This window comes from Salvelinus fontinalis, chromosome 3 (assembly GCF_029448725.1).
Source record: "Salvelinus fontinalis isolate EN_2023a chromosome 3, ASM2944872v1, whole genome shotgun sequence".
In the NCBI taxonomy this organism is placed as follows: Eukaryota; Metazoa; Chordata; class Actinopteri; order Salmoniformes; family Salmonidae; genus Salvelinus; species Salvelinus fontinalis.
Genome location: NC_074667.1, coordinates 42,551,896 through 42,568,503, shown reverse-complemented (window position 1 = coordinate 42,568,503; position 16,608 = coordinate 42,551,896). Strand labels below are relative to the sequence as shown.

The 16,608-nt window shown below is 43.1% G+C and overlaps 1 protein-coding gene across 1 annotated transcript; it reads right to left on the bottom strand.

Annotated features, from left to right (window-relative positions):
- Positions 1–6,471: 6,471 nt before the first annotated feature.
- On the bottom strand, positions 6,472–15,936 carry si:ch211-117k10.3 (Krueppel-like factor 15). The gene is given in 4 exon segments (XM_055916199.1): positions 6,472–9,422; positions 11,523–12,567; positions 12,570–12,596; positions 15,635–15,936. Coding segments are annotated over 4 exon segments (1,254 nt in total). The 5' UTR covers positions 15,648–15,936; the 3' UTR covers positions 6,472–9,253.
- Positions 15,937–16,608: the final 672 nt, after the last annotated feature.

Here is a 16,608-nt window from a genome sequence, read left to right as displayed (position 1 = left end):
TTTTGTGCTTCAAAGTCAGCAAATCGGCGTCGAAAGTCAGCGGCAAGCATACCTATTTTATCAGCCAACTGTGCGCTCGGGAACGCACTGGTAGAGAGCTTCTCTTTCATGGTCTGGCAGCTGGGAAAGTGGCTCAAATTTTCTTTCCGCATCTGCGTCTCCCACAGAGTCAGTTTGGTTTTAAATGCCTTCACTGTACTGTACATATCAGAGATGACATGATCCCGACCCTGCAGCTGCAAGTTCATTGCATTCAGATGACTCGTAATGTCACACAGAAAAGCCATTTCACACAGAAACATTTCGTCTCGGAGTTGTGTTGTGTCTTTCCCTTTGCTGTCCAAGAACAGACAAATCTCCTCACGAAGCTCGAAACATCTTTGAAGCACCTTTCCCTGGCTTAGCCATCGCACCTCTGTGTGATAAGGCAAATCACCATGCTCCGTTTCTAACTCCGTCAGAAATGCCTTGAACTGGCGGTGATTCAAACCTTTGGCTCTGATAAAGTTAACTGTGCGCGTGATGATGCTCATTACATGCTCCATTTTCAAGGCTTTACCGCACAACGCTTCCTGGTGTATGATACAATGATAAGCTGTCAGCTCACCTGTCGCGTTTTCCTCTTGCATCTTTTCCCGTATCTTCGCCACCAGTCCGCTCCTGTGTCCACACATCGCAGGTGCTCCGTCGGTTGTCAAACCCACGAGTTTTTCCCAAGGCAGCTCCATCTCATTTACACATCTTGACACCTCTTCATACAAATCATGCCCCGTAGTTGTGCCATGCATAGGACGTAAAGCCAAAAACTCCTCTGTCACGCTTAGGCTGGAGTCCACTCCGCGGATGAAAATTGACAACTGGGCAATGTCAGAAATGTCGGTGCTCTCATCCACAGCCAAGGAATATGCAATGAAATCTTTTCCCTTTTTCACAAGCTGCTCTTTTAGATTGATGGACAACTGGTCTACTCTCTCGGCAATGGTGTTTCTGCTCAGACTCACATTTAAAAAGAGTTGCCTTTTTTCTGGGCAAACTTCGTCACAAACTTTAATCATGCAGTTTTTGATGAAATCCCCCTCCGTAAATGGCCGGGCTGATTTAGCGATCTCTTCTGCCAAAATAAAACTGGCCTTGACAGCAGCCTGGCCTTGTGATTTGGCTTTTTTGAACAGAGCCTGTCGAGATTTGAGGCCTCGTTTTAATTCCTCTGCCTTTTGTAGCCTTTGTTCCATGTCCATATTCTTGTTTTTGTCCGCGTGTTTCGTTTCATAATGTCGTCTCAGATTATACTCTTTCAGTACCGCCACACTTTCTCCACACAGAAGACACACAGGTTTTCCAGCTACCTCCGTGAACATATACTCCGACTCCCACCTTGTTTGAAACCCCCGGTTCTCAGTGTCCACCTTCCGTTTTGCCATTTTTGATGGGTATCTGAAAGTTAATTTTACTGTGATGCTGACGACTGCTGTGCCAATAAATATTGAAATGAAGCAGCCTACTGCTCGGTGCGTCACCGTTGCATTGTGGGAAATGTAGTATTGGTGCGTGTAAAAGATCTGCGGGCTGCCGGCTTGCTGCGGTCTGCGGGCCGGTTCTAATAATAAATCAAGATCATCCCAGGGGCCGTAAAAAACCTTCTCGCGGGCCGGATGTGGCCCGCGGGCCTTGACTCTGACATATGTGGTCTAGAGCAAAGGGCCTTCCATTTGAGCAAAGGGCCTTCCTCAAACTGTTGCCACAAAGTTGGAAGGACAGAATCGTCTAGAATGTAATTTTATGCTGTAGTGTTAAGATTTCTCTTCACTGGAACTAAGGGGCCTGAATCATGAAAAACAGCCCCAGACCATTATTTCTCCTCTACCAAACTTTACAGTTGGCACTATGCATTTGGACAGGTAGCATTCTCCTGGCATCCGCCAAACCCAGATTCGTCCAATGGCAGCGTCCAATGGCAGCGAGCTTTACACCACTCCAGCCAAACGCTTGGCATTGCGCATGGTGATCTTAGGCTTGTGTGCGGCTGCTAGGTCATGGAACCCCATTTCATGAAGCTCCCAACAAACAGTTATTGTGCTGGCATTGCTTCCAGAGACAACTTGGAACTCGGTAGTGAGTGTTGCAACCAAGGACAGACAATTTTTACACGCTACGCACTTCCGCACTCTGCGGTCCCTTTCTGTGAGCTTGTGTGGCCTACCACTTTTCTGCTGGACTGTTGTTGCTCCTAGATGTTTCCACTTCACCAAAACATGACCCGCCAAACCGCACTTCTTAACACCCGCCTGCACCAATGTGTCAGAGGAAACACCATTCAACTGACGACAGGCTGACCTTGTCCTGCTACAATTACTTTTTTTATTTAACCGTTATTTTACCAGGTAAGTTGACTGAAAACACATTCTCATTTACAGCAACAACCTGGGGAATAGTTACAGGGGAGAGGAGATGAAAGAGACAATTGTAAGCTAATCACAAGAAGTCACTAGAGCCCGATGAGCCAAGTAAAGACTCCCCGGCCAAACCCTCCACTAACCCGGACGACGCTGGGCCAATTGTGCACCGCTCTACGGGACTCCCGATCACGGACGGTTGTGATACAGCCTGGGATCAAACCCAGGTCTGTAGTGACGCCTCTAGCACTGCAATGCCACTCGGGAGGCCCCACAGCATAATTATTAACTTGACCATGCTTAAAGAGATATTCAATGTCTGATTTGATATTGTTACAGATCTACTAATCACTGGCCTTTTATGAAGCTTTCAAAAGGCTACCTGGTCTTTGTAATTTATTATATGCTTGAAATTCAATACTTGACTGAGGGACCTGGCACAGAGCATAAAGGGACCCCGTAGACGTAGAGGGACCCCGTAGAGCATAAAAAAAATAGTTAGTCATAAAAAAAATCCTGTCAACCCCTATTATTTCACACAGAGTCCATGCAACACATTCTGTGAATTGTTAAGCCAAATTTTACTCCTGAACTAATTTAAGCTTGCCTAAACAGAGGCTAAATACTTATGTAATGACTATATTTTAGTTATCACACTTTTTTCCCAGAAGAAAATGTACACTGAGTGAACAAAACATTAAGAACACCTGCTCTTTCCATGACATAGTTTAAAGCTATGATCCCTTGTTGATGTCACTTGTTAAATCCACTTCAAATAAGTGTAGATGAAGGGGAGGAGACAGGTTAAAGAAGGATTCTAGGTTTTGGCCTTTCTAGGGAGTTTTTCCTAGCCACCGTGCTTCTACACCTGCATTCTAGCTGTTTGGGGTTTTAGGCTGGGTCTCTGTACAGCACTTCGAGATATTAGCTGATGTACGAAGGGCTATATAAAATAAACTTGATTGATTGATTGATTGATTTTTGAGCGTTGAGACAATTGAGACGTACTGTGTATGTGTGTGTGCCATTAAGAGGGTGAATGAGCAAGACAAAAAATGTAAGTGCCTTTGAACGGGGTATGGTAGTAGGTGCCAGGCGCACCGGTTTGTATCAAGAACTGCAACACTGCTGGGTTTTTCATGCTCAACAGTTTCCTGTGTGTATCAAGAATGGTCCAGCACCCAAAGGACTTCCAGCCAACTTGACAACTGTGGGAAGCATTGGAGTCAACATGGTGCAGCATCCCTGTGAAACGCTTGACACCTTCTAGAGTCCATGCCCCGACGAATTGAGGCTGTTCTGGGGGCAATATTAGTAGGTGTTTTTAATGTTTTGTACACTCAGTGTATAGTATTTACTGTAGTGTTTTTGCAGATATAACTGTAGTAACACCTGCCAACTAGGTTTAGCTAAAATGGCACAACTACCAGACTACACTGTTAATGTTTTGTATACTCAGTGTAGTATACTAGTCATGTCTGCAAAAACACTACAGTGAATACCAAGGGTTGGAACCGGTTCAGGGAACAGAACCGAAAACGATAAAATAACTAAATTATTTGAGGAATAGAACCTGAAACGGAAGCAAAAGTTATCTATACTGTTCCGGAACAGAACCGTTATTATAAAAGCATGGGAACTGGTTAATAACGTTATTTTACTTTCCGGGCATTTTTTTTCATTGCCACAAAAATCCTAACAAAGCTCCTATGCAAAGCCCTGACTCTGTCACTCAGAAACCAGCATCTGCCTGCTAGCTGGAAATCTTTGCCAATGGGTGTGCTTGTGTGTAGGCTACCTGCCCCACTCCTCTGAAGCATAGGTTGCTATAATCTACTGACAACTTTACAAGCATGATTCAAAAATTAGGGAGAAATGTTTAAAATAATGGATTCACTTTTTCAATGCTAGTTAAAGATACTATAGTTATCACGTTTCACATTGGATTTATTAACTACAAAAAGGTAAGACATGTTTTTAATTCTACTGCTGTTTTGCACACACAAGCTTGTTAGCTAGCTAGCCAGCTAACTAACTAACGTTTGCTCTGGTCCAATGTTCAAAGATATTCAAAGTTCCTCCATAGAAGCCGCTCCTCCGTAGGTATAATTCTGTGAGCCTAAGTCAGATAATTCATGTCATAACAAGATGCCCAGCGCTTCAAGGCAAGCTTCCTCCATCCTCTCTTGCTCTCTCCTCACCCACAAAATGTCAGTTGCATTGCACACCCATCCACTGTGACTGGCAGCACAGTGTGTGTTTGTCTTTCATTATGATTATACCATGCTGTTACCGCAAAATGCAATTTACTCTTAACGACTTTACTATACAGATTAAATCGCTTACTCGCTGCATAGCAAGCTGCTCTATCCACACTGATTGGTGAATTAATTTAACGTTGAACTAAATGTTTAAAAAGCTATCTATTTCAGAGGTTTAAATAGGAACAGAAACAATCTATATAAACCTGTAATTTATTTTGGTTTCCACCAGTTCAGAATTTTCTTTTGCTGGTGGAACAGTGGAACGGAACAAAACATATATATATTCTGTTCATAATGAAACGATAGAAAAATAATTACAACCCCTGATGGATAATATAGTAATCTACAGTCATGTCCGCAAAAACATTACAGTGAATACTATATGTAACAGTTTTAACTTTAGTACGTCCCCTCGCCCCGACGCGAACCAGGGACCCTCTGCACACATCAACAACGGTCGCCCACGAAGCATCGTTACCCATCGCTCCACAAAGGCCGCGGTCCTTGCAGAGCAAGGGGAAACCCTACTTCAAATCTCAGAGCAAGTGACGTAACCGATTGAAACGCTATTAGCGCGTACCCGCTAACTAGCTAGCCATTTCACATCCGTTACATATAGTATATAGTATACAGTATGAATATAGTAATACTACAGTATTTAGACCATAGTAGACTAGTGTACTTTGTAATGTGGTTCTGCAAAGTACACTGAGGTTTTCAATTAAAGAGAAAATGTATGCTACTAACATCACACTGGTTCAAGCGCTGGACAGAAAACACAGTAAACAAATGTTAAAGATTTGTCAAACCATTTAATCACTGTTGGAGTATATAAAAATTGTGGACAAATTATTCACCTTTTCAAATTCTGTGAGGGTTTAAGGAGATGGACTGTAATGTATTTTTTTACTGAGATGGGCCTTGTACCTGCACATAGTAGAAGTAGCCCTTCGGTACAGATCTAGGATCAGTTGGGATACCCTCCCTCCCCAATCTAAACCTCAACCACTAACCTGTGAAGTGTGATGTCACCTGTGGCTCTCATTGGAATGCATCCACAGCTATAGGGCCAAGAATGATGTATGTTTATTCTAGAACGACAGTAACCCCTGGGCCTGGGCAGTATGGATGGAGCTTATTTGCAGCCTCACAGTTCTTCTAGCGATCTCAGGACTGCACTTCCTTCCAAAAAGATGTCTCCTTCCCTCTGCTCTCGTTCACTTCCTTTCACAGATCTGGATATGTGAGAACAACACACCGGGAACTAGGGTGAGTGATGGAGGCTTACACCTACCCAGTCGTCTCAGGTTTGTGAACGCGAGAGTCAAGTGAACAAGGGCAGAGGGGAGGAGATGCTATTTTTTGGGATGAAATGCAGCCCAATCTTCTTCCAGACACTTTTTTAGTCCCAGAGCGACTCAGCTCCACACAGTGCCAAACATTCCAGTCTTACAGGCAGGCTGGCTTCTGAAGCACACTGGGAGAATTTCTCTCTCTCTCTAGCATTGTGAACCCACATTTCTTCACTCTGTAACAGCAGAATCAATGTTAGAAATATGCCAGGGTTCAGAGTACTGAAGCCTACGCCATTCTCTTCCGAGGCAGAGACGTGTAGGAACAGCCTCCCACTGTGCCACAATCAACACCGTTATTTGGTGCAGAGACAAAGCAATAGTTTTACAATCTTTGAATGTCACTCCAATGAAAGAATAGATGGACTTAATGACTTCCCAATGAAAGCATGGATAATTTTGTTTCTTGAAATACACACACACACAAAAAAAGCCATGACTCAAATAATGACGAGGATCGTGTTTACATTTTCTTATCCTTTATTCTCATACATAAGAAAATAGCATTTCTGGTAGTCAATTTTTTTTTTAACGTGTATTTCAGCAGAACTGAATTATTACAGTAGTTAGATAAAGTTACTGGGAGAGAGCGACCTAAGGTTGAAAGTAAGGCAGAAAGGGGAATATTTACAATAGGACTGAATCAGAGGGACCAGATCAGTCATGGACACACAGCTGGGTCAGACGTCTGTCTCGGTGGGTTGATGTGGTCGTGATCTAATCAAACGAGTCATGTCCAAAGAAAGAAATACACAAACAATCTTAAAAAACAACAAACTGTTTCTGTAATGGCAAGATACCATTTAATGATGATGATTGCCAGTGATACTGATGTGGTGGTCCTTTCGGAGTTTACCCATCCAAATTCAACACGCAAGAAAAAGTGTTTAAAAAACAGTTTGGCTCATCATAAGTTCTGAATCACTGTGATGGATGGCAAATGTGAGTGATGGATTGCAAATTTGAGTACAATATAAGTGGGTTTAAAGCGCATGTACCCACTCTGGTTTCTCTCAAGGAATATGGGCCAAAACTGCTACCCTGAAAAGTCTGTTGTTTTCTCTATATGGTTTCCTAAGTGCAGTAGCCTGTTGAAAAAGCACCTTTTACACTCAAATCCAGAGATACAGCTTACATACTCGTAGCAGAGCCCTCCAGCCCTTGGCATAGCATTTAGAAAACAACTTTATTGTCCATGTCTTACAGCACACATCACACACAGTTGAGACTTGTGTGTATAAGGTAGTTGTTGTGAAATTGTTATGTTAGATTACTCGTTGGTTATTACTGTATTATCGGAACTAGAAGCACAAGCATTTCGCTACACTCGCATTAACATCTGCTAACCATGTGTATGTGACAAATAACATTTGATTTGAGACTAGCACAGGATCAAGCTGCAGTGCAGGGCCCCTGGATGAAGAGCATGCTGTGGGGTTAAGGGCCCAACAGTACAAGAACAGTAGCCCTTCAGTTGCCAGATCAATTCATACCTATTTTTCCAGTGCCCGCCCCAGGATTTGAACCAGATACCTTTCAGCAACAGGTCCAATTCCTTAGCCGTTGGGCTACCTATAACTTTTCTCCATGCTTAACCCTCTCCTGCTGGACCTGCTAACATAAGTGCACTTGAGAACAGAGGGCTCATCTTGATGGGGTGTGATGGGATAACTCATTAATGGAAGAGTGGGTCTCAGAATTAACCCCCGTCTGGCTGATCTGATGACCCCTCTATAACATTCCACAGTTTCACCAAGCACAGACACCACTGGATAGCTTAATGTACTGACTAAGGGTTTCTCTGGATAGGAGCTTCTATATGTTCTGTACATGTAAATGTTATATTTCACAGATACAGATTGGACAACGATCAGCTGCCCTTTTCAGGTACAGTACTGTACACTATAAATTACTAGCTTTGCTTGCTGGCCTAACATACTAACCTTTACTACTGTACGGTAAATGACTAAGCACTTCTTCATTTCGGATTGCTTTGCATTGAAAAGACAATGTATAAAACATACAGTATACACATAAGCAGCTTTCGCCGAGTCTCTTTTGTCAGTTTAACATTGATTTCAAAGACATAAAGAATGTAAAAGAGCTTATAGGTTTAAGAGCATGGACCAGGTGGGCCGCGGTGTCTGCTGGTTTTCACTCAGTTACTTGCCTTCAATCAGCATCTGACGCAAACCTGGGAAACCAGGTGGGTGTGAGTGGACTCTTAACTAACCAGTTATTACATAATGGACCAGTAAAGCACCATGGTGAAAACCAGCAGACACTAGTCTTCAGCCCTGACGTCTTTTAGGGAGTGGAAAGAGGCATGAGGTCAGGGAAGCGGTGATAACAGTACTGGATTGGCCGTTAGGGTCAAGGAGGGATGTGATTTGGCCAGAGGTGTAGCACTATGGGGAGCAGGAGGGGATATGTAAGAGATTTAGACTCAAACCTGTTCTCTGAGAGAATCTGGCAGCTCACATATCAACACAGTACTTTTAAATTTCAACTGGGCTAATAGCACAGATTATGGGCTAGAATGAGCTGGGCCAGTGCATTTACCTCTAAAACTGTCTTGAGGGTCTAACTCCTAAAGCAGATTCACAGAGCAATATAATATGTAGAATAGAATGTGTGACAGTGTAGTCTTTTAAACACAATCTAATGACATATACAACATTATCTTCTGAGACTTAGACCTTGTGCAGCTGCCTGTCACGCTTGTCATCTGCTAAGGGTAACGAGGTGTGTGTGTGGCAGGGGGATGTGATTTAACCTAAAGGCCTGAAATCCGCTTTAAGCTGAACAATCACATCCCTGAGATGGCCGTTACCTGTTAGTTCACTGTCTAGCACCAGGACAAGCCCTCATCTGCTCTGCTGCAGGAGGGAGGAGAGGGTAAAGAGGGCAGAGGCCAGCAGGGTCTGAATCAGATTCAGAACCCTACTCTTAAGTTCTGGTCCAGGTCTGCTCCTGTAGCACCAGTGTCCTAATGAGGACTCAGACTCCCTAACGGGGCCTTCCCGCAGAAGGGCTGAGTGGATGAGTCTGATTAGTCTGTCAGCCTGTGGTCGGGTTGAGGTTGGACTGGGCTGGGACCAGGCTGCTCTGAATTCTAGAGGCAGGTACTAATAATTCTGCCGTCCAGAATTATGCTGCAACGGAGTGCTGCAACGGGGTTAAGGGTGGCATCAGGATCACGATTGGGCTGAGCTGGGTTTGCTGTGTTGAGATGCTGGCTGGGTCAGACGGTAGTTCTGACGATTCTGCCAGGCCGGGGGCTGCGGTGCACCTTGGTGTGTTTGGAGAGGTGGTCACTGCGGGCAAACTTCTTCTCACACAGAGAGCACTCGTAGGGCTTGACCCCGGAGTGGGACCGCCGGTGACGAGACAGCTCATCAGAACGAGAGAACCTACAGAGATAGAGGTGCTTGAATAATTTCTCTGAATTGTAATTGTTTCTATGCTAAACACTTAGCTCAGTTGGTTCCAGCTAAGTGTGTCAGGAGGCCTGTTATTCCCACTGTTTGATTGCCCCCAAATTAGTGCTCAGACCCAGCTCTGAGGGAAATAGGAACACTAAATGGTGGGTAAAACAGTATTTACAATATACAGTGCTGTCAGAGAGTATTCTTACCCCTTGACTTATTCCACATTTTGTTGTGTTACAGCCTGAATTCAAAATGGATTAAATATGTTTTATTCTCACCCATCTACACATAATACCCCATAATGACAAAGTAGAAATGTGTGCACATTTATTGAAAATGAAATACAGAAATCTAATTTGCATAAGTATTCATACCCTTGAGTCACTAATTTGTAGAAGCACCGTTGGCAGCGATTACAGCTATGAATCTTTCTGGGTAAGTCTCTACGAGCTTTCCACACCAGGATTGTGTAACATTTGCCCATTATTCTTTTCAAAATTCTTCAAGCTGTCAAATTGGTTGTTGATCATTGCTAGATAACTATTTTCAGTTCTTGCCTTAGATTTTCAAGTACATTTAAGTCAAAACTGTAACTCGGCCACAGACAGGAACATTCACTGTCTTCTTGGTAAGCAACTCCAGTGTAGATTTGGCCTTGTGTTTTAGGTGATTGTCTTGCTTAAAGGTGAATTAGGTTCTCAGTGTCAGGTGGAAAGTAGAATGAAGCAGGTTTTCCTCTAGGATTTTGCCTGTGCTTACCTCCATTACGTACATTTTTTATCCTGAAAAACTACCCAGTCCTTGTTGATTAGAAGCATACCCATAACATGATGCAGCCACCACCATGCTTCAAAAATATGAAGAGTGGCACTCAGTGATGTGTTGTGTTAGATTTAGGTTAGTGGTTAGTGTTGTGGAGTAACTACGTTGCTAATCCATCCTCAGTTTTCTATCACAGCCATTAAACTCAAACTGTTTTAGTCACCATTGGCCTCATGGTGAAATCCCTGAGCTGTTTTCTTCCACTCCAGCAACTGAATTAGGAAGGACGACTGTATCTTTGTAGTGACTGGATGTATTGATACACCATCCAAAGTGTAATGAATAACTTCACCATGCTCAAAGGGATATTGAATGCCTGTTTTTTTAAAACACTACCAATATGCACCCTTCTTTGCGAGGCATTGGTAAAACTCCCTGGTCTTTGTGACTGAATCTGTGTTTGAAATTCACTGCGCGACTGAGGGACCTTACAGATGTGTGGGGTACAGAGATGAGGTAGTCATTCAGAAATCATATTAAACACTATTATTGCACACAGAGTGAATCCATACAACGTATTATGCAAATGTTAGGCTTATTTAGGCTTGCCATTACAAAGGGGTTGAATACTTATTGGCTCAAGACATTTCAGCTTTTCATTTTTAATTAATTTGTAAAAAATTCTAAAAACATCATTCCACTTTGATATTATGGGGCATTATGTGTAGGCCAGAAAAAAAGGAATCTCAATTTTATCCATTTTAAATTCGTGCTGTAACACAATGTGGAAAAAAGTAAAGGGTTGGGATACTTCTGAAGAAACTGTACAAACATTATAAGCATATCCTTTCACATCTTCTAACTACCTTAATAACCCTAAGCCCAATCCTTTCCTTACAGAGCTCACTGCAGTTTCATATTGGGAAACTGTAACTGTTAGCCACAATGAGTGTGTTGTAATATCTAATATTTGCTGAGCTTCTATATTGTTACCATTTCATACCAGCTCTACTCCCTACCTCTGCAGAGACAGAACAATATTTTCTTTATGCTCAGCTTTACAAAATAATTACAGTGAAATACTGTATTTCAATATCCCAACAAAAAGAACAACCGTGATAGAGCATCTGTTTGTCACTGTCATCATCATACCCACTTCATTTTAAACCAGTCATTACAGGCTTTTCTTTCTTCTCCCTCTGTTTTAGTATCCTATCACATGTTAATGGATAGCCTATATGGTAATAAACTACATTTAACAAACCCAAGGTTCCTGTGTTTTCTCTGCATGTTGACTAGCATTGTTATGATTTAACCCACCTCCAGACACAGTCAGGCCAGCTGCAGGTGTATGGCTTTTCTCCGGTGTGTCTGCGGAAGTGGGCCTTCAGATGGCTGCTCTTGGTGTACATCTTCTCACAGCCCGGGTGAGAACATTTGTGTACCCTTAGTGTCTCTTTAGGAGGGGGTCTGTTGACCCTAGGGGGGGTCACAGCTTTGACCACAACCCCTCCACTGTGACCCCCAATGACTGTTGCCCCAACAAGCCCCCCGGCAACCCTCACAGTGATCGGTAGAGGGGCAATCTTCACGTACTTCTGGTCTGGAGCGTCCGTGCTGGCTATGTTGAGAAGGGTGGCTGAGGTGGAGGGCACCTGTGAGGCCAGCAGGGTAACGTTCTGCCCTCCGTGGAGTCCCAGAACCAGGTGGGCCAATCTCAGCCCACTGGATGCACCAGGAGGAGAGCCCGCCTGGGGGTGAGGCTGGGCCAGAGGAAAGGACTGGACATGGAAAACCAGGGGTGCTCCCAGGAACACTGAGGGGGTGAGGGGGGATGGGCTTGGGGTGTGAGGGGTGTTGGGGGTTTGTGGGGTGGGGGGTGACGGGGCATTGCTGGTCCCTGGCTCACTGTGTCCCCCTGAGGAGTAGAGGGGTTGTTCCATGGAGCTGGAAGGGGAGGGAGCTGGCTCCTCTATGGGTTCACTAGAGAAGAGAACCCCCTCTCTCTCCATCTTCTCCCTGAGGAACTCCTCGATGTCCTCCATGGTGGGAGAGAAGGGTGAGGGCAGGCGGGGGCTTAAGACAGGCAGACCCTCTGTGGGGGTCAGATAGAGTCGGAGCAGGCCCCCTTCCTCTTCGTCATCCTCCTCCTCTCCAGGGCTGAAGCTGAGTCGAGCCCCAATGTCCCCGGCCTCGGGGCTGTAACAGGAAGTAAAGCTACCCCCCTCGCTCCCCCCCTCACTGCCCTCTCCCTCTACAAGCCCCAGGGAGACCAGGCTAACACTGTCCCTAAACAGGTCATTATCAGAGACCAGCGCTCTGCTGCTTAACGACACCATTGATACAGTCCAGATACAGTCCAGATACACAGGAGAACCACGCTTCTCACTACACCTGCATAGAAAACGTTGGGGATACCGCAGTTAAAAACGTAAATGCTGAATCATGAATAAGAATAATATTGAACACATTAGTGCTTTTTAATGTCGTTCATACCAATGTAGCAAAACTGTGGATAATTAAATGGATACATTGTGCATAATGATGTGCCCAGTGTAAACAGTAGCAGGGTTGCCATGTCGGCAGTTTTCCTTTGAAAACCATATCGTGGGTGAAAATGGCATTATTCTTTTATTTTTTTACATTTCACTGTGACCTACTACTACTGATTATCAGGGAGAGATGCAGGCTGTTGCTGAGTGAGTAAGTCAGTGTCCGTGTTCGAGGGGATCATAACCACAATATCATGGGTAAATTGTGACTGACCGATCTACAAATAATAATGAGTTGTTATTCATGATGCAAGGTTATCAGTCAGTCGGCAGTCACCTGCAGTCGTTTTGATGTTCTCGAACACTGCCAATGAGTGGTGGGGAGGGAGCGCCGGAGGGGTGTGTGTGTTGAGCACAGTCATTGGTGTTGACAGAGCGCTGCAGAAGGCAGTCATGACACGCGATGTGAGAACAAACTAATAAACTAGCACTAGCTATCTACTTACTTCTCCCTCATAATTCTTGTTTGCCTCGTTCGCTGTATCCTGACCACCCCCAGTCCTACCAATCATTAAAGCAAAACTGAGAAATAATCATCCAACAGTTTCAGCAAGAGGATCGAACTATGTGCTTTCTCTCTGGGTAAACTATGTAGCCAGGGCTCGAAATTAAGGGCCCCCGTCGTCCCGGGACGATAAATAAAAATGTCTGGGACGGTTTAAACAGACTCTAGGACAGTTCTAGGCTGATAGATTCTAAATCATACAACTACTGTACATCAACAAAAAAAAAAGTTAAGCAATGAGGCTAATGCAACAGATCAGAACATTTAGCTTAAAATGTTGAACTATTTCTTCACATTAGTGCAGCAATGTGCACACAGCAGTACCCTACACGCAAATGTTCCAAAATGCAATTAGCGGGAACGCACCTTTCTAAAAAGCGCACCACACATGTGAGCGGTTTCATGTGACAGAAATGAAAATATCCTTTAGAAATTTTGAAAGAGGGGAGATCTAAAGATGCAACAACTAGCATGGGTTGCTAATATGACTAAGTTTGAGTCTTTGCCTGCTGGACAATGAAAAAGTTGATTTGAAAATCAATAGAAAAATAGAAAATGTTGGTTTCAATGGCATAAGGAATTATTAAAAAAATGATTCCCTCAACATATGGTCTGATTTTGGCTAAGGTACTTTGAAACAAGGTAAGACATGCTTCATGAATAAAATGTTAAATGTTATGGCTAAATACTTTCAAAATGCTGACAGCCTCCACTCAGATTTCAAAGTGGGTGATGTGTGCGGTGCGCAACAGGAACTGGCCTTTCTCTCTGCTGTTGTGACCATTTTATCTGAACGAACCGTGCTTGGAGTATGTCAACAGAATCAAACCTTTAGATGTTAATGTTAATTATAAACTGTGTGATTCCAGCCGAATGCTGATTGGCTGACAGCCGTGGTATATCAGACCGTATACCACGGGTATGACAAAACATTTATTTTACTGCTCTAATTACATTGGTAACCAGTTTATAATAGCATTAAGGCACCTGGGGGGTTTGTGGTATATGGACAATATATCACGGCTAAGGGCTGTGTCCAGGCACTCCATGATGCGTCGTGCATAAGAACAGCGCTTGGCCGTGGTATATTGGCCATATTCCACACCCCCCCCCGTGCCTTATTGCTCAATTCTTTTTATTTAACTAGGCAAATTACAATACATTAACTAGGCAAATTATACTACATTATAATTGTCAAACATGACTGGCGTTTAGAATACATTTAAGTAATTAAAAGTATCTTTAAAATGTGGCTTTGGTATCGGTGTGGACAAGAGCCTGTAACCAATATGCATACTACCTAGTCTACATTTCCATGTAGCCTAATTATTTTTTGCACATTTATGCTAAATAGATTGATATATTATTCAAATGTTTTTTTTTAGAGGATTCTTTTGACAGCCCCATTTATCTTTTTCGGTAGTAGGCTACTCTTTTTAGCCTTTTAAATCTATGAATGACCTACGTCCTATGAGTAGACCCAATTTAATTTGGGACAATTCATCTTCAGCTTGGGACGGTTTAAAATTGCACTTTGGAACGACTTTGGGACAGTGATGAAAAAAGTATTGAGCCCTGTATGTAGCAAGCTAACATTGGTCAGAAAGTTGAAGTCAGAGGAGAGAGCGCAGCACAGAGCGTAACCGAGTAACTCCATTACCATCAAATTATAATAGTAGTGATTGATTGATTAATAGTACAATAAACTCTGTTGATGTACTGGACTGATGGATGGCTTCTCTCCGTTTCCCTTTCCATCTAGCTCCAGAGGGGTGGATGACTAGGACATCACACTGCAGCCACACATTAACTTACTTTAATTAATTAAAAGAAGTCAAAAAGCAAACTGTTTGGGCTTTTCGATTTATTGTTAAAATTAAATCATTTGGTGTGATAAACCAATAACAAAGGGATTAAGATAGAAAAGGTAAAGCAATTTTACCAGCTGTATTTAGATTGTCATTATGGAGACACCTATTGAATAAATGTGGTAACTCCCCACTTGCGGCGAAAAACATTTGTTGGCTTAGTTCAGGCCTTGTGGGTGGGTTTTGAGCAATCACTGGCTCAACATTTAAGCTAGACCTGGCAACCCTGAACATTGGCCACATGACGCGCATATATGTGTATCGGGCGCAAAACAACATGGAGCAGGACCGTAATAAGTGCGTATTACACCAAAGTGAAAACTGTAATAGACCTACAATCGATTAACTATCCTCGACATCCGCAAACAGTATTATTTACAACTTCAACTGCTTTTAAATTCAGCGTATGGGCAGGCGAGGCACATGGCAAAAGGGATCTGACTACAACAGCCAGACAGGAATTCACAAGTAAAAAACAGCAAATACCACTAGTGAGGGTGAACTTACCGTCGATAATCATTAACTATATTAAAACCTTTCGAAATGCACCGTCCTCGAAGTTTTTCACCGTCTTATTTTTGCAGAAAGGGATCCCGTCCTTGCCACAGTTCCATGTTGGCATTCTTTCTGTGGCCATCACATGACTGCATTGCTGTACGCTAGGAGGCACGGATCCAATTCCGCCGTTCTGATTTGCTAAGCGTACGGAGGCTCGCCCTAAAACAAGGGATTCTATTGGTTTCCGATCGATGGGCGCGGTTTGCCATTATTTTGGGAACTGTCACTGATGTAGGTACCTGTCCAAGTAGCCTACTTGAAAGAGTGCCGCATTCAAGTGCTAATCGGAACTAGGAAACTGACATTTCCGACTTGCTAACTGGTCTGCTTGTCGTTATACACGTATCGCCTTCAAACAGTTAAGTTAAACATTTCCAAGTTTACTAGTTCCGAATAGTACGCGAACGTGGCAAGTGTATCCAGTGTTTTCGAAATGATGTCATATACAACGTGGCTCATTCAGAAACTGTCAGTCATGAATTGAACAAGTTGGTAGAGCTTTGAACTGCAGGTATGGTACAATGGACCTTTTGTTCAACTGTAGCCTATGCATTGCTTAATTCGTATTAACAATGACAGCCTTCTTCATGCTTAACCAAATGTTGGTGTCACTCAGCCCCGTGGAGAGCACATGTATGAACAGGAAACTAGAGACCTCCATTCTGATGTTTGGGAGAGTGCAGCAATACAACTTTTGTATTGAATAGGAAGGACTGTTAAGGTCATATCATTTAGATTACATATGAAAAATACTTTGTTTAAAATATTTTATTAATAAAACAAGGAGAAAGAATGCTTGCATATAACCTATTAAAGTGTGTAACAACTTAATCTTCTATTACCCTGTGTAATAACTTAACCTTCAATTATTATTTTTAAAACACTGGATACATGCAGTGAAATGTGTTGTTTTACATGGTCAG